At 34.9% G+C, this 23,947-nt stretch overlaps 1 protein-coding gene across 10 annotated transcripts in view; it reads left to right on the top strand.

Moving 5' to 3' along the window:
- The window catches only part of CEP128 (centrosomal protein 128), a 442,691-nt gene that overhangs the window by 157,669 nt on the left and 261,075 nt on the right, over positions 1 to 23,947 (top strand). For all 10 annotated transcript variants that reach the window (XM_073011225.1, XM_037984338.2, XM_073011227.1 and 7 more), the window contains 3 exons: positions 1,521 to 1,685; positions 18,528 to 18,704; positions 23,206 to 23,265. In XM_073011225.1, the coding sequence (XP_072867326.1) occupies positions 1,521 to 1,685; positions 18,528 to 18,704; positions 23,206 to 23,265 (402 nt within the window). The remainder of the gene's footprint in view (positions 1 to 1,520; positions 1,686 to 18,527; positions 18,705 to 23,205; positions 23,266 to 23,947) is intronic.

Below are 23,947 nucleotides of genomic sequence, written 5' to 3'. Positions count from 1 at the left end.
TGTGAGCTGGCTGCAGCACACTACAGACCTTAGGGGGAATTCTTTGTATTTACCTATGCTTTTGTTAGGACATAAAAAAAAGTAAAAGCATCCTACTGAAACTTAAAATCGTAATTGAACAATTTTCCTGATGAGAGGTTTTATTTTGTAAATTTATTTTGGGCTGTGAATATAGGATTGCTCATAAAAAATCAATTTCTTTGTTAATTTAATGTGGCATCAACTCTTAGGTAAATTTTGTGAGGTAAATAAAATATAGATTTTGTCTAAAACTCACAAAACTTATTTCAGGAGATTGTTTCCATTGATTATGTTCCTATATACCTAATTAAACTCATATAATAAACTTATAAAAATAAAAGAAACATTTTAGGCATTAAAACATATATTTCAAACAGATTAAATGTGATTGCTTACAGACTGTTAGCAACTGGTAGGTGTGTTTTCGTGCATTTCTAGTTTCACCCAGTTGGTTTTTAAAACCTAATGATACTGTACCTTTTGAGAGGCAGTGTGGTATAGTTGAAAGCATGGACATTAGAAAGAATTCCTGGGTTCAAATCCTGACTCTGCATTTACTCACTGTGTATCTTTGGGAAAGTGATTAGCTTGCTTTTTTTCTTATTATTATTGCAATCAGGACAATAATAATATCTTATTTCATTCTCACAGGTTGTTACGAGGATGAAATGAGGAAAACCTGTATACAAAAAGGTCTTAGAGCAGTGTCCGCCACATAGTGTTTACATTGTTGTTATTTCAAAATTCTTTAAGTTCACATACCTGACAAATCTTTACTGAATTTCCTGTATAAAATAGATAATTCCCAAAGTTTATTTTTTAAAAGCTGATTCTGGTTATATGCTATATAAAGATCAATAAATAGATATTTCACTATACTACTGATGTTGAAAAAATAACTGGTAAACTTTTTCATATTAAGTTTGTAGTTTCTTGGTTGTTATACTTCATAATGTTTTTTAGCCCCGTAAGAGTAGTATTGATAATGACTTACATAAAAAGTACACAATTATTTCATAGAAACCAGGAGTGAAGTCAAACAGGAATGTTAAGCCCCGTCTATAGACAAGGGAACTTACCAGTTAGTAACATCTCATAGTATTTCCTTTTTGGGATACTTCTCTAATAACTCCTTCCCCTCTGAGCAGAGCTAGTATTTCTTCTTTGAATTTCCAAAATGTCCAGCTTACACCTTTGATAAGCACTTCTCATTCAGTCTTGTCAAATAGATCATTGCATCTGACTCTCTTACTATTCATATCTGTTATCTTTAGCATCTAGTCCAGTATCTACCACTTCATAAATGCTTGGTAAATACTGATGAGCGATTGAATAAATGCAAATAACATTTCCCTTATGTTTATTTTAATTTTTATATATGAATGCTTTGAACGAGCTAAAATCTTGCAGTGTTTTTCCACTGATAAAATGTGTAATGTGTTTGGTGTATTTTGGCTATGGCTAGTGGACTTTCTCTTTTTTCCTTCTCTTTTTCTCAGGCTGAAAGTTTAGAAGAGAAGAATATGGCTAAAGTTCATCGTGGTCAGCTGGATAAGTTGAAATCACAGTGTGACAGACTGACAGAGGAATTAACCCAGAATGAAAATGAGAACAGAAAACTGAAGCTAAAATATCAATGTTTGAAGGATCAACTAGAAGAAAGGGTAAAAATATGAGTGAATTCTAATTTCAAATTCTAATTTCAATTTTAATTTCCTCTAGAACATATTTTATATATTAATAAATGATAATTGTAGTCTTTCACAGGAAAGTTATATTGGTGCCCCCCCAAAAAAACAGTTTATTAGAATGCTGTGATTTTTATTCTTTCAACCACCCATTCAGCTTTTAATACATTTGAAGTGTAAAAATTTGATTTTAAATTTTTTCTGTGTCTTAAAATAGAAATTTAGAAATGAAGTAGAAAAAAAAGGAAGGATGGTTTACGGAGGATCCACTATAAGTCAGATATTTATGCCAACTGGTTTACCTATGTCTACCCGTCATTTAATTGCTACAACTATTTGGCTTAGTGTCTTAGTCTGTTTGAGCTGCTGTAACAGAATGCTATAGACTGGATAGAATAAAAACGACAAATATTTATTTCTCATGGTTCTGGAGGCTGGGAAGTCCAAGATCAAGGTGCTGGCAGAATCAGTGTCTGGTGAGGGCCTGCTTTCTGGTTCACAGATGCTTCTTGCTGTGTCTTCACATAATGGAAGTGGAGAGAGAGCTCTCTGAGGTCTCTTTTATAAGGGCATTAATCGTATTCATAAGGGTTCTACCCTTATGAACTAATCACCTCCCAAATCACCTCCCACCCTCAATTATCATCACATTGGAGATTAGGTCAACTATGAATTTTGGGGTACACACATTCAGTCTGTAGCAATTAGGTTTTATTGATCGCTTTTGATCTGTGACAAAACTGAGGTTCAAATTACCTGATGGTTAAATGTTCACTTATGTGCTAGACACTGTAACTATTAATTCTTATAGTAAGAAGGTTGTAACTTTGGTACATCTCCACCAGGCTCACTGCTTTCCTTTGAGTAGATGTGTGAAATTATTGAGTGACTTCATATATCATGTGTTGGATAGAATAGTAAATATTTTTAGAAGTCACTGCTTTTGAGGTTCTCTTGTGGCAAAAAGTCAACTAAGAATAGATAACAGAATATTTAAATTTTTCTCTTTCACCCACTTCCTAAAAGGATTTGAAATTGAAGGTAATAGAAGTCAAATGTAAAAAATTACCATCAAAATATGGTTAATAGGATAAGACAGTATATATATGGGCCAAATGAATGCATGTATGTGCTTGATCAGGGTTACTAAAATCTATGATGAAAGGAATTAGCCCTGGGTGGGCTGTCATAAAACTACTCATAAACTTCTAGGAAGAAACTTTCTTAGTGCTTTGCTTACATTTCTGCTTTTTGTTGTGTATAAAATGTTGCTACTATTAATATATATTATCTATAATATGTATTAATATATAGAGATAGTATTAAAAATTACATATAAATATTGCTCTGGTGATAATGCTAAATTTTTCACCTTTTTCATAATAAAATTCTAATGTATGAAATTATGAAGTTAGCCAGAAGATTGCATTAATGTATTTTATATTTCCATAGCTTCATTTAAGAAATAGTGGTGAAAATTTTGATATGTTGAAAATGTCAGCTGGGCATGGTAGCCCATGCCTTTAATCCTAGCACTTTGGGAGGCTGAGGTGGGTGGATCACTTGAGGTTAGGAGTTCGAGACCAGCCTGGTCAACGTGGTGAAGCCCTGTCTCTGCTAAAAATACAAAAATTAGCTGGGTGTGGTGGCGAACACCTTTAATCCCAGCTATTCAGGTGGCTGAGGCAGGAAAATCACTTGAACCCGGGGGGCAGAGGTTGCAGTGAGCTGAGATTGTGCCACTGCATTCCAGCCTGGGCAAGAGAGCAAGACTCCATCTCAAAAAATTAAAAAAATAAATTAAAAAATGAATAAATGCTGCTTCACAGATTCTATTTATTATATTTCAGGTGCATGTGTTATCACATGTTCATATAAGTAGAGCATTCACTTTAGAACAGAGCTTGAAGAGTTAATGATTTTATTTGAATATTGCTATGTATTGAGCATCTGCTATGTGGCAGGCATTGTGCTGGATGTTGAGGATAGGACAGAGATAAGATACAGGTTTGTTGTTGCCTAACACATAGTGGATTTTTAAAAATAAAATCTCTTTCAGTTGTTAAAACTATATAGTCAAGTCCTGACAATGGGTGCTAATGCAGAGAAAACATGGTCTCTAAAGCCTAAAATGGCATATAATCTTAAAGATACACACACACACACACACACACTCTCTCTCTTATATATGTAGTTTATATACTTTCTAATCTTTAATATTTATTTTTCATATACATGATTGCTATGTACTTTAGGTCAATTTAGCTGTTTGTGTTGATCCATTTATAGTTAGCTATGAATCAAAATTGTGTTGTATTGAGCCAACTTCAGATAGGGACTTTCTCTTTGAGAGGTAGTGTAGCTATAATGATTATGGGCAAAACTTTGAATTCTTTTCTATCTGTGTGGCTTTAGGCAAGTTATTTAAAACTCAAAGCCTCAGTTTTATCATCATTTAAATGGGCATAATAATATCTTTATTGGGATTAAGTGTGAGAATGTATGTAAAGTGCTTGGCATGGCGTCTGGTATCTAATAAGATATCAGTTAATAGTAGCTGCCATTATTTTGTTATTGTTATGTTTCCAAATATATGCTGACTACTGGTTCAATCAAGCAGGTGTATATGGAATGACTGCCTGCGGTCAGCCTAATGATGTGTTAGTAATTAAAATAATGTGCCTATGATTTCCCTAATCATAAAGCCGCAGAACTTTGCTGATTGGAAGTTTAGAACCAGACTATGTTGAATCATTTGAAACAGAGGAGGCACACATGTGAAAAGAGTTGGCAGGTTCATCAGCAAGTGATATTGAAGGCACATGTGTTAAGCAAACCAAACAGGTGGGCACTTTTATAATTATGCTTGATATTTGAAGAGACAAATTACACCTTGGTCATATTTCCATCTCCAAGACCATGCATAGAGCCTGACACATAGTAGGTAATTTATAAGTAAATTATGGACAAAGAGGTATGTGTGTACACACATACACACACACACACATATATGTATATATGTAAATAAATATGGATACACATACACACATGTATAAGGTGGCCAGTCTGGGGCAGATAAAAGCAAGAAAACAAAATAAAAATATGTTTTCAATGAGGGAAAACCCAATGACTAGTAGCCCGAAGATTACAACGTAAGCAATGCCATGAATTTGATAAATGAGGCCCTACGGGTTGAAGGGACAGCTCTGCTACAATCAAAAGGGGCAGGCGAGGGTAGGGGGGTGGCTTTCTAATTTGCTTAACAAAGTGGTATTTTTACATGCCTATCCCCAATGTCAATGTGTGATGTTACTGAGGCTACCAATACCCACAACCTTTTTTTAAAGCCTTGCTATTATTTTGACTGTGTAGTTTTACATTGTGTTTCTTGTCATGTAGTTATTACCTGGTAAGCTAAGAAATATTGAAACTGCATCAAAATTCATATAAATCATTAGCACCAATGGTAGCATTAATCACTGGTAAAACACTGCCGTTGCTAAATATCCACAGAATAAATGACTTTAGCATATTTTCCTCATGTATTCAGTGGTGATATGTGGTATTAAAATGCATTTTTTCCAACATCTGATTTTGCTTTGTCAAATGTTATTTTTCAGTTTTACAGGACAAAAGAGAACACGTGTTATGCAAACCACAGATTTTTATGTATTCATTTGGTACTTTATTACGAGCTTCTAACTGGGGCAAAAAAGCTACCCTGAAATATTATAGAAAGAATACTCTCCCATCCATAGTATCATTAATTTACTGTTCCTTTTGTTTACATTTTACAGTGAAATATTTGATTCTTCTTTTGTTTCAGAACAATCTTACTGATACTAATCTTGTGATTTTCATGACATTTACCTGTTTATTCTATCAGAAATATATTTTTATTAGTTTCACTGGAATCTGCAAATCAACAAGTGTTACTGCATAATTGCATCATTTTTGTTCAGCCAGTCAGCATTTAAGTTTACATAATGAATTTTTTAAATGCCTGATCTATATGGATCTGTACCTGATGTAATTAAAAGAAAATTCGTATGCAAATAGTTATGAGTTTATAAATGACATCAGCTATCTTCGTAAAGTCAGGTAGTTTGGTAGTAGATATATTAAAAGAAAGATTGATTTTAATTTTGAACATGTTTGTATATTTTTAAAATAGCTGATACTGAAAATTGACATTATTTTATAAATTATTCTTTTTATACTACATATGTTTTCTTCATCCTTATGTTTTATAAATGTGGCTGTTTTATCAAAGAATATGTACAATATTTTGTGCAGATATATTTATATATAATGAGAAAAATTTATATACAATGAGAAAAAAAGAAAATGATAGCAATATTATGATGTTGTTTTTTTTCCTAAGTCTAAGATAAACATCATAAAGACATTTATTTTCCAGTATTAGTGAAGGAATAATTTAATTTTACTGATTATCCGGGGAACCCCACCCCCAATATTCAATGTGGGTTCTTTTCTATTTCCCTAAGCGTCAGTTGATCTGAGAAATAAAGGGAAAGAGTACAAGAGAGAGAAATTTTAAAGCTGGGTGTCTGGGGGAGACATCACATGTTGGCAGGTTCCGTGATTTAAAACCAGCAAGTTTTTATTAGCGATTTTCAAAAGGGAGGGAGTGCATGAATAGGGTGTGGGTCACAGAGATCACATACTTCAAGGTAATAAAATATCACAAAGCAAGTGGAGGCAGGGCAAGATCACAGGACCACAAGACGGGGTGAAATTAAAATTGCTAATGAAGTTTTGGGCATGCATTGTCATTGATAACATCTTATCAGGAGACAGGGTTTAAGAGCAGACAACTGGTCGACCAAAATTTATTAGGCGAGAATTTCCTCATCCCAATAAGCCTGGGAGCGCTACAGGAGACTGGGGCTTATTTCATCCCTTTGTCTTCAACCATAAAAGACAGCCACCCCCAAAGCGGCCATTTTAGAGGCCTACCCTCAGAGGCTTATTCCCTTTCTCAGGGATGTTCCTTGCTGAGAAAAAGAATTCAGCGATATTTCTTCTATTTGCTTTTGAAGTATGAGAAATACGGCTCTGTTCTGTCTGGCTCACCGGCAGTCAGAGTTTAAGGTTATCTCCCTTGTTCCCTGAACATTGCTGTTATCCTGTTCTTTTTTCAAGGTGCCCAGATTTCGTATTGTTCAAGCACACATGCTCTACAAACAATTTGTGCAGTTAACGCAATCATCACAGGGTCCTGAGGCGACATACATCCTCCTCAGCTTACGAAGAAGATGACGGGATTAAGAGATTACAGTAAAGACAGACATAGGAAATCACAAGGGTATTGATTGGGGAAGTGATAAGTGTCCATGAAATCTCCACAATTTATGTTCAGAGATTGCAGTACAGACAGGCGTAATAAATTATAAAAGTATTAATTTGGGGAACTAATAAATGTCCATGAAGTCTTCACAATTTATGTTCTTCTGCCATGACTTCAGCCAGTACCTCTATTTGCGGTCCCTGACTTCCCGAAACAACTGATGGTTTTCATTTTATATATACAAGAATCTGAGAAATTATAGGTATAGAGAATATCTTCTACTTGGATATTCTTGGCAGAATTATGAGAATATGCTTCTTGTTACTAGGTACCCAAACCTGGAGGAAGTCTGAGATACCTGCCACCCTCATTTTACTTTTCTCTTTTAATCCACCCATAATCACCTCCGTACATGGAGCTTCCTCTGTTACAAAAGATACTGTCTTATGCCTTTAGTTAGCTAGCCTTGACAATGTTGTGAGATTCTTCATGAGTTTTTCAGGTTTTCCGCCCCTGAAAAATCTTTACGTTAGCTTTTGTTTAACAAGCATTTTCTCAGAGTTTACACAGTAGCATTGAACTACTGAGGCAAAGCTGGTAATGAGAGGAGAGAGTTCCCTGACCGCCCTTGCAGTACATGTCACAGGGGTGTGGCTTGTCTGTTGGGCTGCCATGCGCACTGAAACCTCTTAACAGGAGGCGGAGCCCACAGACAAGCAGGTGCAGGAATTGGGGCAAGTACCTCTGGGATCCAGCCCCACAGCTGCATCCAGGGGTGGGTGTCTGTGACTCCCGAGGCCCTAGAAGGCAGGTGTCACAGTGCACTCTTTTAGCCCTGCCATCTGCAGATGACTTAAGTGTTAAACAGCTCAGTGCTCTCTTGGTACCCAGGTTCTGTCTGGCATACAGGAAGACTCAATTCACGCATGGACTTGAAGGAGGAATGCAGGGTTTTATTGAGTGGTGGAGGTGACTGTCAGCAGGATGCATGGGGAGCTGGAAGGGGGATGAGGTGGGAAGATGATCTTCCCCTGGAATTTGACCATCCGGCAGCCGATCTCCTCTCCAATCATCCCTGTTGTAACTCCTCTCCATGTTCAGATGCTCCTTCTCTTTTGTCTGTCACACCATTCTTCTGCCCTTCTGTTCATCTTCTTTTCGCTCGTGGAGCCAGGAGTTTTGGGTTTATATGGGTACCAGATAGAGGGATGGGTGGGCCAAAAGGCAACTTTTGGGCACCAAAACAGGAATTTTTGTTCTCATTTAGGGCCATGGGTTTCCAGCCTAGACGGTGTGGCCTTTTCTAGGCGGCTGCCCTCTTCTACCCTGTATTTCCTTGTGTACTGTCCATATCAGTAATTCCCAAAAACATTTGGTATCAGTGTTAAAGTTTGTAAGAATTTTAAACAGAAGGTCATCTTAAACATAATCTTAAACAGAAGGTCAGCTCCCAATACCTTGTTTTATAGATGAGGATCTGGCCCAAAGAGTTAACTGACTTACCCAAGAGCTCCCAGCTATCCTTGGGTAGAAATGGAAATAAGACTCAGGGTTACCAGTCCCATTCTTTCCATTGATCAGAATCAGTAAGAACTGTTTCTGGCCAATGTTAATTGGAGACACTCAGCCATCTCATTTAATACTTATTTCAATAGCTATGCTTAGTTCTCTTTAGAGGACCTTATTTTCTGCTGTTAATTCTTTCAGAAGATGAGAAAAACTTCAATGAAACAATTAAGAGATACTTTAGGACCACAAATTATGAGACATCTAAGGCTATAGCAATTTGTAGGAACTTGTGTTGAATAGATCAGGATGCATAGAAATGCATTTTTGTTCCTTCCCATGAAAAGGTTTATTTAAGTCATCTATAAAGTGACACCTAGTCACATTTTAAAGCTATCATTATGTTGGATAAAAACACTTGAAATCATTTTCTTATACAACATACGAATCTTTTAAAAAATGGTAATTATAATTCACATTTGCAAGCATACTTATGGTGCCCATTTTTACAGATGGTAGAAAGAGAAGTTGAGAGAATATAGTGACTTACTCAACACTGCATAGAAACATGGTAGAAACAAGATATAAGCGTACCGTCCTTGTATTCTTCTCCTTTATTTATTGCCAGCAAAATGACTCTCATTTGTGTCTTTTCATTGAACTCTTAGCATTGAATTTAAATTTAGGGTTATTGCATTCAACAAATTACCATATACTCTTTTATTTTTCAGTCTGACAAATTTTGGAACGTGAGTCATCAATGATTTTGTTAGAAAAATCTAATTAAAACCTGAACTTTCCACATAAAAGGTATCTGTGAGAGGAAAAAGTGAATCAGTGTTTTTAAACTTTGTGTTTCAGTTCTAATTTAACCATCTGTTTAGGATTGCTATTTTTTGATGATGGGGAAAAATATATATAATTGTCAGATGTCTGTTCTATGAAGTATTCATTACTTTGCAAAGTCACATTGTCACATTTTTGGCTAAGAGGTATTTGTTGGTAGCAGACAGAATTTTCTGACTTCAGATTTTTCTAGAGAAATCAGAAAAATAGAAGCAAATTAGCTGTTGACTCCTAGCATTTACTTTAATGTTTACACTTTAGGCCATTTTTAGGCAGATTGTGGTCTTTTTTTTTTTTTTTTTTTTTTTTTTTTTGGTACTACAGCTATTTTAAGTTGTGTGAGTAGAATAAAGTTCTAGTTACCACACATTAATTTAGAAGCAAATTTAAACCAGATACTCTAAGTAAACACTAACTAGGATGTTATGAGTAATTTCCTGTTAGATTCCCATCTTCTTAATAAAAACAATAATAAAAATAATAAAATGGTTGAAGGCAAATGATACATTTGTAGGAGTTTGCATTTAAAGTATGTTTAATTGAATCACATGTAGCCATTAAGCTCAGAGTAGTCCTTGACTTTTCCAGAGAATAGGCTGAAATAACAGAGTGCTTCCCATTTATGAAACATAATGTCAGATGTTAAGAAAACAGTTTGGAATGCAGAAATGAAGTGAATATACAATGGGAAGGGAGAGGATGCATTTATACGTGTAGCTGTGGCAAAAAGAAGGGAAAATAATAAAGGTGGATAGAAGTACTTCCAGTTTCTACTTTCTGAATTAAAACACAGCTATGATGAAGCCATTTTGAAATTATTCAATGGGCAATGACTTTACTACCAACTATTTACAATCAAAGAGGTTGATTTTAAGTGAATTCCAGGAGTAAAGTCAAAGTTTACCAATTGTACACACCCCTGACTTGGACTTGATTGAGAGGCCTGCCATTAAATCCTTAACTCACTGTGGGATTGATAACTACAAGGTTCTAGAGGAGAAAGCAAACATGTTCTGCACTTTCCATTAAAATCCTTTACTATTAGCTTGATTTCATTTACTTCCAAAGTTGTGAGTGATCCCTGTAGGCTAAATAATGGTGTATACCATTGGTTGAGGTGTAAAAAGCCAACGGAATAGGCAATGTGAAAGTTCTGTATCACATCTGTTTCAGTGCTTTGCTTGCAGTTCAGCAGTCTTAGCTGGCCTTTGTTGATCCTAAAAGGGAACATAAAGCGAATGTCTGGGTTTGTTTTCATTGAGTTTTTCTTTAATCAGCATTTAAATTGGTTATTGACTCAATTCATTTTGTTGTTTAATGTTGAACAAGCAATATTCAATGAATTTTAGAAAAAATACCTAGGAGGTGCTTGTTATATACAGGTTATTTTGTTTGGACATTCATTTCTAAGTTTAAAAAATATTCTTTCATAAGAATAAATGCAAGCTTCAGTATCCTTTAAGAAAAAAAAAAGAGGAGAGGAAGAAATCTTGGTGGTTATTAAAGATACTGTAACCTTATAAACATTTCTCTTAAGATGAATGATAATTTTTTCTTTTGAAAATTAAACAATGTTCATTCCAAGTGCATAATTTGAAACTCTAGTTGTTTGTTCCCTTGTCCATATTTCATTTCAGAAATAGAAATGCATCAAAAGTGGCTGATTTTAAAATTATGGATGTTATTTCTATTTCCAGGCATTTGTCTTGAGAGAAATATGTAATAAGAATAAAACTTAATGAATGCATAAAGTATCATTTAGAAGGTATTTGTTATTTCAACTTTGAATATTAATTTCTAGGAGTGTATCCAATACATATCCTAACACGTTTTGATTATGCTGTTAATCATCTTTGTATTGCTCAATACTTTCCTAGAAAAAGACACTGAAAAGCCTGAGGCAGAATAATTTCTTTAAATATGGTTAAAAGTTTCAATTAGAATTTCTATTTTTTTGATTCTGGTTAATGGAAACAAACCTTTGTAAGCCTGCCTAAGACCAGGTTATAGATTGGAAAGTCCTTCACACCCAAGTTTTAACCTGCTTCAAATCTTAAAGCCAGTGTTTCAATATGCCATCCCTTTTTTCTATTAGCTCCATTGTTTTACTAAGGCTCTTGCATACTCTTAACACGCTATTAATCGTAACTTCTTCCCCTCTTTTGGAGGAAATGGTATAAAACAATCCTCTGCTTATCAAAGGAGAAGGAAGAGAGTGTATCTAACCCACAAAATGGTAGCATTTTTGTTTCAGAAACGAATCTTGGAGTAGAAATCACTGTGTTCCTTTGCTTGTTAAATACATGTAAGAACCAGCTCATTCTCTCACACATGGACCCATATTTAGTTCATCTTACTGACTCTACTTTAAAATTGATTCTGCATCTGAATACTTCTTACCACTTCCAGAGTTCTAATTATTGTGATATCATTCTTGTCTTGATAGTTACAATAGCCTGATACTGACAAGATGATTGTCCTCAATGAATTAAATAATTAACTGTGGCAAGAAAAGAAAACTAACTTGTTGTAGCACAAGAAGTTATTTGAGTTCAGATATTAAATTTTTTGAACGCTGTGATTTTAAAAAATTGTTGTATTGTTGGTTATATGCTTGACACATTTAATATGCTCAAAAAATGCTTGTCAGCGAGTAGAACATAAAAGCTTATTTATGTTTCAGCAAGATTTATCAAATGACTGCTATGTGAGTCAGTCTAGTAGGGGCTGGGATATTTAAATAAAGAAGAATAAGATCTTCACATTAGAGGTACTCACAGTCTGATGAGGAGAGACATAGAAGACACGTAGAGTAGTGAGTGGCAGAGCAGACATTTTTAAAAGAGGTTATAGATTGCAAAGCCTTTCATACCCAAGTATTAACCTGCATCAATCATATAGCCAGTGATTCCACTTGCCATTCCTTTTTTCTATTAGCTCTATTGTTTTACTAAGGCTCTCGCATTCTCTTAATGCACTATTAATCATGACTTCTTATAGTAGCATAGAGAAGGGGCACCTAATATTCCTGTGCAAGAACTCAGGTAATCTTTCATTGTTATAACAACAGTGCGGGTGAGGAAGGAGGGGTGTGTTAGACTTTTATAATGAGTTAGGAATTCACCTTCCTTTTCCTGTATATTCCTAAGAAGAGTTGGTTTCCCAGAGGGCAAATGATATATGTAGGGTAAATCCATGGAGATTTTTCAAACTCATCTGAACTCTTGATTTTAGAGTTATTTTTGCTTTGCCTTGTTTATTTTTTGATATCAGTCTAGATATTTCATATATAGACACATTTTGAGTTTAAGGAGCTCTCCATATGTAAAAATCTAATTTTAAGAAATAAGCTTGAAAAAAGTGATTGTGTGACCAGTATTTGATGTGTTATTTTTTCTTATTTTGGCCATTTTGTAAGACAGTTGAAACTGCTGTGTGGTAATTTTCCAGCTTAAATTATTTCCAAGTTTTCTATAGTATCCATTGCAGATATCTTCTATTTTAGTTGCCCTTGTAGTTTCTGCCCTGGTTGACATTTCATGCTGTATCCTAACTTCTTTGCAGCTGAGTCAACTGATGGTGTAAGAATGTGAACCTTCTTTAGAGAGTCAGATAAATGGCTTCCAGACAGATCCAATTTTTGTTCAGGATAGTTTCATAATTTCCCTTGTAATGCTAGTGTCCTGGATTTAAAGCTTAGACATAACAGTTATCTTGAGTTATGAAAATATTCTTCCTCAAAACTTTTTAAGGGATGTGTGCGTGTTGGTAGTTTCAACAAGCTGTATTTCCAGTAACTTTGCTTAAATTGCATTAGTTTTTATTTCAACCTTTAATATTATTTGATTTCTCTCTTTCTCTACCTTTTATCATCTCTCCCCCCATCCTTTGTTGATGTATGTAAAGATGGCCCTTGGGACTGAAATATTGTCACACTTGTTGACTCAAGTTAGTTTTCAGTGACGGAAAACTATTACCTTTGTAAATTAATGATTTATTTAGTCACGTCAGTGTACTTTATTTAACGTAATATTCTGTTTAAGGTGTTTGAACCGTTTTTACTTCATGTAATAGCCATATTGTAAATAAAGTGGCATTTCTGGAACTCTTAAGACATTGAAGGAATCTCATAACCTTTTACCAAAGAGCTACTATTTTGGACATGCTCTTGTGTTATTGAAACTTTTATATTTCTGATAAGATCTGTCTCCTTATAATCTTTAAAGCCTCTAGGAAAGTGAATGCACTGAATTGTAAAGAGCATGCTGAAACATAAATCTATAATTACACAGCATTTCTTATCTTTTGAATTATAGGGCAGTTCATCAAACCAGTCAACAGAGTGTGTGTGTGTGTTTATCATGAGATTGTCAGCAGTTTTATTTTATGTTTTCTTTATACTTAAGTGTCAACAATATGAGACTTCTTGTCCTAAAATAGAAGCTTCGTAAAACCTTTCCTGTCTTGATGATGGAAGTATACCTTGTTCATTTTGTGATTAGCACACTTTTGAAAATTGGACTAAAGCAGATTTTATGTGTACACAGGTACTTCTTCAGCGCAGATTGGTAGCCCTTTTAAAAGTTTGGGATATTATGCACGTTCAGTGCGCTTTTGATTTTGTGGTCTATTCTGAATATGTCAGTATGTCATATATTTTCATTTATAATGCTCATTCAGAATTTAATTTTTGATTTCTCCTTTCTACTTTAGGTCATTAGTCCTCACATAACCTGCTGAAAACTTTTCTGAATTTTTCACATTGTTTTTCTAAATTCTCTTGTTAAGGCCTTGACCTTTCTGGCATTTTAAGAGAGAATACTAGTCAGGGGATCAGGTTATGGGCTTGTATTTAATAAGTTCTTTCACTTTAGTCAAGTTACGTAGTCTGTCTGAGCTTTGGTTACCTAAAACGTAAAATTAGGGGTTGGTTTATTCTCTGAGGTTCTTTCTCAAACTCAGCCCTTATCTAGGATATCTTTCTTCTTGGATCTCATAGACTGCTGTAGTCAGCTTTATCTGCTATCCTCCCTACCCTCCAAAAGAAGTTACCTACATTCCCTAGCTCCAGGCATCTGTGTCCATTCACCCTGAATCATTGAAGTTAGATTGTGTCTTCCATATTTCTAATCATTCTTGAAAATACCACATTTTGCCTCTGGTTTTCTAGAAATTTGGTAGCCTTTTATTAATCTTGTAGTATCAGGGGATATTGACCCCTCTGAATTGACTAGAAGACCAGGGAATAGCCTTCATAGTGCCTAAATGTTATCATCTTCCCTTTCTTATTTGAATGCCTCTAAATCTTAACAGGATGCTTGGATTAACTTCAGCCAATTTCCAGCCCCAAGCCTCCACCAGAATTAGCTGTGTTTGCTTAGTCAGCACATCTGTTTCTAAAACATGAAACTGGGAGAAAGCGCTAATTCATTGGGTACCATAATTGGTGTTCAAATAAATATGCCCAAACCAGATGAATGGGACAAAAGTAATGACATTTCGTGCAAGTATTTGTTGACTCTATAAGAGTAGGAGCCTACCTGTCTGTGTCATTTACTCTATCTCCACACTTGATCTTAGCCAAAAGGCTGAGAAGCAATCACTTGCTCCATCTCTAGTGGACAAGAGCATGTCTTTTTTTTTTTTTTTGAGACGGAGTCTTGCTCTTTCACTCAGGCTGGAGTGCAGTGGCGCGATCTCAGCTCACTGCAAGCTCTGTAAGTTCAGTCTCTTTAGAAAACATAGGAAATTTCATTATCCACTACACTGTCCTCTGTGGGACAGTTGTATGCTATGTCCAAGCTCTTTTTGTAGTAAAAGTTGTAGGACTACAGCTTTTGGGGTCACACCATTCTCCTGCCTCAGCCTCCCGAGTAGCTGGGACTACAGCCACCATGCCCGGCTAATTTTTTGTATTTTTAGTAGAGACGGGGTTTCACTGTGTTAGCCAGGATGGTCTCAATCTCCTAACTTCGTGATCTGCCCGCCTCGGCCTCCCAAAGTGCTGGGATTACAGGCGTGAGCCACCACGCCCGGCCGAGAATGTCTTGTTTGGAGTAGGACTTACGTATTTGTTGGATGAGGGAATGAATAAATGAATGAATGAATGAATGAATGAAATTATAACTGCTGAAGTATGGTATGGAAGAGCTCACTAAACTCTTGGATTTAGGGTATTGGAGTACATGCAGACATGGAGACCACTATGCGTCTGAAACCTAATCAAATAAAAAACAGGGGAAAAGAGCAGAAATCTTAACCTGGAAGTTTAGAAGGCTTAGTGGGGGAGGAGGATCTGTTTCTTTAGTTTAATTGTTGCATATAGCTTGGACACTGATGGAGAGAGTTTACAGCTTTGTCAGATACTCTGTTCCTGGACACTTGTGTTCATTTAGTGGTTGGATGACTCAACTGTCAAAAATGTCAAAAAAGGGAATCCTGAAGGAGCAAGTAGTTGAATTTACTGATCTTTAAGATCCATGTGAGCCCATAGTCCTACAGCTTTTACTTCAAAGAGAGCTTGGACATAGCATACAACTGCCCCACAGAGGGTAGTGAAGTGGATAGTGAAATTTTCTATGTTTTTTAAAGAGATTGAAGTTATAGAGGTTTTTCTGACAATATCAACATTCTCAGGAATATCAAAAGATTGAAATAGTTTTGTCTTCTTATTAATAAGAGACGAGTAATGGAGACCACAGAAAAGTAGTAGTGGATGAAAGAGAGTTGGCTTTGAGGGAAGTGAGAAGGGAAAGATCAGTTATGACATTATTTTGAATTGCTTAAAATATAGGCAGTCTTCTAATACCCTGATAGGGTATTTATTTTCTTTATTACTTTCAGACTGTGAAAATACTGCACTATCAGAAGGCCCTATGTATGTGTGGGGAGAAACCTCCTAGCGCACCTCAGTAGCCTCCAAGGTTATAAGCTGTGCATGGTAATTGATGAAATCATCTTTAATGTATTGAATTTGAGTCTTCAAAAAATGTTTAAATCATTTATTCAGCAAAGTGGAGGAGTTTAAAGATGATTATAAGCATACTTTGTGGACCCCTGAAATTAGACGTTTATTTGGGGAGATAGGTGCACAGGCAAATAATTATATTACAATTTGAAAAAAATGAAAAATTATGATATACCTAATATACTAGGGGAATGATTTGCTTTGGGAGTTCAGGAAGAAAGGACGCAGCATCTTAAAGGATAAATTTTGAAGGATAAGAAGGTATAGCTGGTAGATACATAGGAACAGTAGGGAGGCAAATATCACCTAGAGACTTAGTAATAATGTTGCTTTCTAATGAGTCAATGATACAATTATCAAATACTCTTCAGAGCTGGGATGTTAATTTTTCAGAAAACTCCTAGATGTGAGCAAGACTTGGGAAAATATTAATAAATCTGAAGAAATGATGTATTAATATCAATCAGTAGGGAGAGTTTGGACAGAAACTCAATGTAGAAAAACAAGACAGTTAGGGAGATACATCTCAGTACCCTCATGCAAACACTACCTAGAAGAATGGAGATCCTGTTGTTGTGGTTTGTAAATTCCTGATGTGTGGTGAACATGCTGGACTTCCATTAGCAGGATGCCATTTAAACATTGTTTCATAAAACGAACTCCCCTTGCTCTAATTTCCTATTCATTAACCTGTAGTCTGATTATAGTTTGTCTTCCCATCTAGATCTGTCTGTAGGGAGAACATGTACTGGTTATGCTGACATGGACATTCTGATTCATATGGTAGTTATGGTTCTCATCGTAAATGAATGTCGTTTAGTGGCTTTCTAGTTCATACACATTAATCTCTTGTGAGCTTAATGTTACTCCGCTGCTGAAAGTACCACTCTGAGTACCAAAAAGAAATTCCAGTTCCTAGTTTTACAAAGCTGAGATCCAGACCAGGATGATGGACTAAGATGAACTCCTCGAGATAAATGTCTCTTGGCTACTAGCCCCATTTTGAAGTAGCACAACTTCAAGCAGGTTTGTGCAAGTCAGATGTGGTCCGGGGAGACAAATGTAGGTGGATTTAAGATGCTGTAAGTAATCAAAATCCGAGAGAGTGGAAAGGAGGAAGGTGAGGCAAGAGAGAAGTGCAGAAGATAGATTATGAAAGGGTCTGTCCTTTCTGGCAGAGGATGTTTCATTTGTTTTTAAAGTAAGTTGAATTGAAAGGAAATATCATTTATGTTTCTTTTAGTAAAATATCATTCTAGTTTAAATGATTAATTCTTAATGAGTCAATCTCCTTGTTTTTTTTTTTTTTTTCAGTTCAGGTTGGGTTTGTTGCTCACATAATTTTCCTGGTTTTGTTGTATTTAGCAGGCCAGTTGAAGATGATTAGCTTACAGTGTGATGACTGAAGGTGTTATAGTTAGCCATCATGGATTTGGTCCACCATTTAGACATACAGTTCTAGTGATTTTGTTATTTTATTACAAACCCTATGATTTGCAGTTTCTCTAGTAATGTAACTGTATAATCATAATGATTTAGGATTGTTTTTGCCTAGAGCGGGTCCCCAAGTCCTTGTAATCTCTTAAAGGGTTCCTTAGAAACCCCTTTTCATTAAGTATACAATGACAAGATGAAAAGTACCTTCATCTTTCTCTTATCAAATTTTCATGACTCAAAAGCATTTATGTGGTATAATTGCATTTGAAAACTTAGAATTTTTCTAAAACTATGTTTTGATGAGATAAACGTGGTAACACTTATTTTTTTCCTCAAATGAAGAAACTAGCATCATATTTAGCAGTTTATATTTTCTGGTGTTTTACTAATGTTCAGTGAAAGCTTGAAGTCAGTGTCTGACATCAGTTTTTACTCTCATTCATTAGTGAGAATATGTTATTAAAATGGGAAAAGGTTCTCTTTTCTACTTCTTTTTTTCTTTTGGTTAGGGAATTATAATTTTGTTTGCCAAATATCTGCTCACCAGTTCCCAAACTGCCCTACGATGGAACTCTACAATTTTACCTCAGTTAATGAGTAGATTAAAGTGTTTTATTTTGGTAAAGTAAGGGGACTGATGGAATCAGATTTCTTCTCTAATCCACTTCTAGTTGGTTGAACAGATATTACAAGTATTTCTTGCCTCCACTTAATAGTAATCACCTTGTTTAATTTCTTGTCAATGCCTTAGGAAAAACATATAAGCATTGAAGAAGAGCACTTAAGGAGGACCGAAGAGGCCAGATTGCAGCTCAAGGATCAACTTCTTTGCTTGGAGACTGAACAGGAATCCATTCTTGGTGTGATAGGAAAGGAAATTGATGCAGCTTGTAAAACATTCTCCAAGGACTCAATGGAGAAATTAAAAGTAATTATGAATTCTCATTGTGCCTTATATTTTCAGTTAGTTTCCTACTATATAATTATAGTAGGATTTTAATGTATGGTAGTCAGATTATTATTATGGAAAATTCTATAAAACAAAATAACACTTTGCATTTTTTAGGACAAGGCACTGGATCTATTGCATAGTTGTGGTGAGAGAATGAATGGTATTATTTCATTGAATTGCCATGTCCCACTCTGTAAAAAAAAAAAAAGAAAAAAGCCTTATAAGAGAGGTATCTCTTGGAGTCAAGAGGCCTGGAATTTGAGTTTTCACTATCACAGGCTATTTTTCTTGTTGTTAGTATATTACCGGCTAACATTTATTGAGTACTGTAGTATAGGTACTGTAGTATGCATGATGCTTTAGTCTCTCCGTTATCCTCTGAAACAACCCTATCTTTTAGTTACTCTGATTAAATCCACTTAAGAGAAAAGGAGGTTTGGATGGTTTAATTAACTTGCCCTTGGCTGTACATCTGGTTAAATGCTAAACTAGGACTTCAAACCTATGGAGTCTAACGCTGGAACCTAAATTAATAACCACTATGTTATCTGCCTTCCCTATTTAAACCAACTGTATTTAATGTAGTTTTTCTATTTTAACAAATGGAATACTGCTACCCAATTTAGAGTCGTAGTAAAATGATAACTAAAAACAGAAGTGATCATGGATGCTCTGAATTCCTTGCAGGTAAGCACTTCTGTCAACTGTAGGTTATGCTGCTATTTTACATACAGAGAGCATTACATTGCTTTGATATGTGTAACCATAATACGTTACAGTTTAGCATCATTTACCCCTCTATTTACTGCATTGGGTGATATGATGGCACTCACATTTTGATATTATGCTGAAATGATTTTTATTTTTCAGAAGTTTCTACTATTGATTTTGACATTTATTTGTCTTTTTCCTCTTCTAGAATGACATTCCTTTATCATACTACTATGTTCTCCTCTTTTTTCTTGCTCTTTCTGCCTTTTCTTCTATCTTAAATTGTGTTTAAAAGAAAATATAACTGTAATTCTCTTGCAGTCAAGTCGTTTTTAGAATTTGTCTTTAATGGAAATATTTAATAGAATTTGGTAGAGTTGATGGAAATTTTACAATATGTATTCCCATTTACAGTTTTTATTTAAGTTCAAGTATTAGTTTGAAAGGACTATGAGTCTAATATGAGAAAAAATTGGCTTTGGGGGAAAACTAACTCTTTTGATAATTCTGATTTATTTTTTTTCCTGTCCAATGCTGCTTTTGAATTTAAGACTTGTCATATTTGCGTTTATTTAATGAATATGGAGCCTTGAAGATACTAATTTTTATCTCAAGTATATATTAGCAATGCAATATATATTCTGTATTTAAATATTTGTAACCAGTTGGTTTGTTTTCAATCATGTGGGAAGGTAAAATGGAAACATTTGGATCATGTTGTAAGATATATATATGTGTATATATACACACACACACACATATATGCACACACATACATGTGTATATATACACACTTTGTTATGGGCAATTGCAGGCAAATACATGATGTGCAGATAGCAGATTGCTTAAATATTTTATTTCTTTATGAGTCACAAATTATCCTTCCAAAATATTCCAAAAAGCATCCAATTTTTTATAGGCTTTCAGACATGCAGTGACTGTGGTAATGGGTTTTACACTTCTTCCCCTAGAGAAAGACTAATTTAATCCAAGTCTTGGGTGGAAAATAAATCTAAAAGAAAGGAAATTTTATTAGTTTTTTAAGAGTCTACATTTTTTTCATTGTGGGCCTCTTTTCATTAGTAACTTCTGTTGTTTTATTGCTATAAACTTGTGAAAAAAATGGAGTGCTCAAGAACATAGCACTCAAGAAACATACTCAAGAAACCACCCAGGGGTGTGGTAAAGATAAAATTTATTCTTTGCTTTATAGTTTGTGGTTCTGACAGTGTGGAATAAGTACGTAAAATGTTTTCAAAAAAGAAATAATTCCATTTAGTCATTTATTGATTCCTGAAATATTGCTGATGAGATTTTCAGCCATTGTATGTAAAGAGTAACAGTGCTATGGAATAGATTAGAACATAGATATGTAATAAATGAGTTTGAGAAAAGTCCTGGGAATGTTGATGTTATTTTTAGTTACATTTTTCTTTTTCAAGTCACTGTACTTGTTACTTATTTATTTGTTACTTATTCCACTTTAGTTAAATGTATGTGTTTGACAATGAAGGACAGACATACACTACAATTATAAAACAATTAAAAAGTGTCTGAATTAAAGATGTATCATTCTCACAGGCCAGTTTTGATAATTCAAGAGCTCAAGTAAATAGATTAGTTCTGCACTGTACTTATTTTAGTCTCTCTCTTTCCATCACACTTGGTCTGAGTGTTCATTCAATTTTAGAGCATGATGATGATGGGCTTTGGATCAAGACAGGTAATAGGTTCACATTGGAAGTCATTGCAAATTTCTAGTATATGACCTTGGATAAGTTGTGTAAGCGCTTTCCTCTCTAAGAGTTCATGTCCCCAGTTATAAGAAGATAAAATAAGATAAGATATAGAAGGTACATATTATAGGGTCAAATATCTTGCACTTAGTAGGTACTCAATTAATGTTACCTATCATTATTTTGTATTGCCTTTTTTGGTAATATGTTCACAAGCACATATGGCTTTTCTTTCTTTATGTTTTTAATGACAAATGCCTGTTATAGTGCTTTTTTCATAATAGACCTTGACGCCTATTTATTGATAATGACATCTTGATATGCAGTAACAGTGGTTTGTTGTGTTCTGTGTGCCAGACACTGTGCTGACACCATTTGTTAAATGGTTAAGGCTATCTTCCTCTTCTTCTTTTTTTCTTTTTTTTTTTTTCTTTTTGAGACAAAGTCTTGCTCTTGTCCCCCTAGACTGGAGTGCAATGGCGCGATCTCTGCTCACTGCAACCTCCATGTCGTGGGTTCAAGCAATTTTCCTGCCTCAGCCTCCCTAGTAGCTGGGATTACAGGCGTGTGCCACCACGCCCAGCTAATTTTTGTATTTTTAGTAGAGACGGGGTTTCACCATGTTGGCCAGGCTGATCTCGAGCTCCTGATCTCAGGTGATCCACCAGCCTTGGCCTCCCAAAGTGCTGGGATTACAGGTGTGAGCCACCACCCCCGCGCAGTTAAGGCTATCTTCTTAAACATGAAGCTATAGATAAATCTGTAAAGCAAATAATAAAATATGAACATTATTTGTACTTACTGTATCCAATTATCTTTTACTTTGATATTAAACATTAATATTTTTATTAGGCCACAGAAGATTTAATTGACATGTATGACATTCATGAATTAAAAAGAAAATAATAAAAGTGTATTCTAATCAATGACAAATGGATGTTTGCAAATATTCAGCAATGTAGTAGAGAATTGGAAGAGGAAGAAAATACTGTGAACTTGAGTGATTAGGGATGATTTCCTTGAAAAGGCAGGGAGGATATGAGATTGGGTGAGGTTTAGATAGAAAGGTGGATGAGAGAAAATTGGATATAAGAATACAGTATTCATGTATGTGGTATGCGGTAGGCACTCAGTATGCGTTCAACATTTGTCTAAATGAGTTAACGAATGATATTCCTGACAAAGAAGCAGTGTTCACACAGCTCAGGAGGTATGGAGGTATTTGAGAATAGGAATAGACTTCTCTTTGTAGAGCGATAAGATATTTTTAAACAGGCAAATTTGAGAAAGAGGTCTTCAAAAATATTATTTGTAGCACAGAGTTCAACAAAAGTACAAATTGAGAAAAAACTTTTGTATTTACAATTATAAAGTCATTGCCAACTTTGAATACAGTTTACTTTAATAATATGAGAAAACTAGATGCAAGGGATTTTATAAATGAGTTGGCATGAAGGAAGTCAAAGCAGCTAGTATAGATGAACTATTATTGTAGAATTTTGTTATTATTTTGAAATACAAAGCAATGTTTGCTTGAAGTCATGTCGATGAGTTTGTGTCTATTGACAATCATTGATAAGATAAAATGGCCTTTTTAGTATTAAATTAAAGAAGGATAAATGAGAGAAAGGATTGTTTCCATGTAATCACATATAACCCTCTTTGAAATACATTATACAGAACAAGGCTGAAGAAAGAAATAAAAATGAAGTAACCTGATTTTAATTGAAGCTGTTTGCCATATGGAACTCCGTAGAATCAGCCTCCACAGATCCTAGCAATGATAGCACTTGATAGTTGACTTTGCCATCAAAATATTTATTGCCAATACATAAATAAATGAATACATACATAAAGAGGCATGTAAATGAATGCTGGTTTGGAACTGGTTGAGTATTTGGGGCAAACATTTTTCTTTTCAAATCCTTAAATTGGGGGACTAAACTTTTGGATGCTGTGGTGAAGAATTTCGTTTGTATATTTATGTCAGAGAAAAATGTATTTCTGATAGACTCTTTTCTCTTTTGTAGGTTTTTTCATCTGGTCCTGATATACATTATGACCCACATCGCTGGTTAGCAGAAAGCAAGGTAATTAATCGTTGAATCCTAAAGTTATTGTAATGTTTATGATCTTTAAGCCATCCTATTTGGTTTAGCCATTTATTTTGTCATGTAACTGAACACGTGAAGCTATAATACTTAATTGCAGGGGAAGATACCACTGCAGTCCATTTAGGTAATCTCCGTGTTTCTTATTTTAACATTTAAAAGTTAAATATGTAGGCCTAGAATGAGAGAATAAAGGAAAGTAAAACTGTTGAAATATTAAGAATCAGATTATAGACATATGTGAACTTTGACAAAGGAACACAGAAGAAGGAAGAGCTAATTCTGTTGTTTGTCCTGGGAGAAAGGTGTCATAGACAGCTTCTGGAAAAAAGCAATATTTAAACTTGGCCTTACAAAAATATGTAGTTCTCAAACCACTGCTCAGTGAAATCAAAGAGGACACAAACAAATGGAAGAACATACCATGCTCATGGATAGGAAGAATCAATATCGTGAAAATGGCCATACTGCCCAAGGTAATTTATAGATTCAATGCCATCCCCATCAAGCTACCAATGAGCTTCTTCACAGAATTGGAAAAAACTGCTTTAAAGTTCATATGGAACCAAAAAAGAGCCCGCATCTCCAAGACAATCCTAAGTCAAAAGAACAAAGCTGGAGGCATCACGCTACCTGACTTCAAACTATACTACAAGGCTAC

The sequence above is a fragment of the Chlorocebus sabaeus genome, chromosome 24 (assembly GCF_047675955.1).
Source record: "Chlorocebus sabaeus isolate Y175 chromosome 24, mChlSab1.0.hap1, whole genome shotgun sequence".
NCBI lineage: Eukaryota > Metazoa > Chordata > Mammalia > Primates > Cercopithecidae > Chlorocebus > Chlorocebus sabaeus.
The sequence above is the reverse complement of the archived record's forward strand: the minus strand, read 5'-3'. Positions and strand labels throughout refer to the sequence as shown.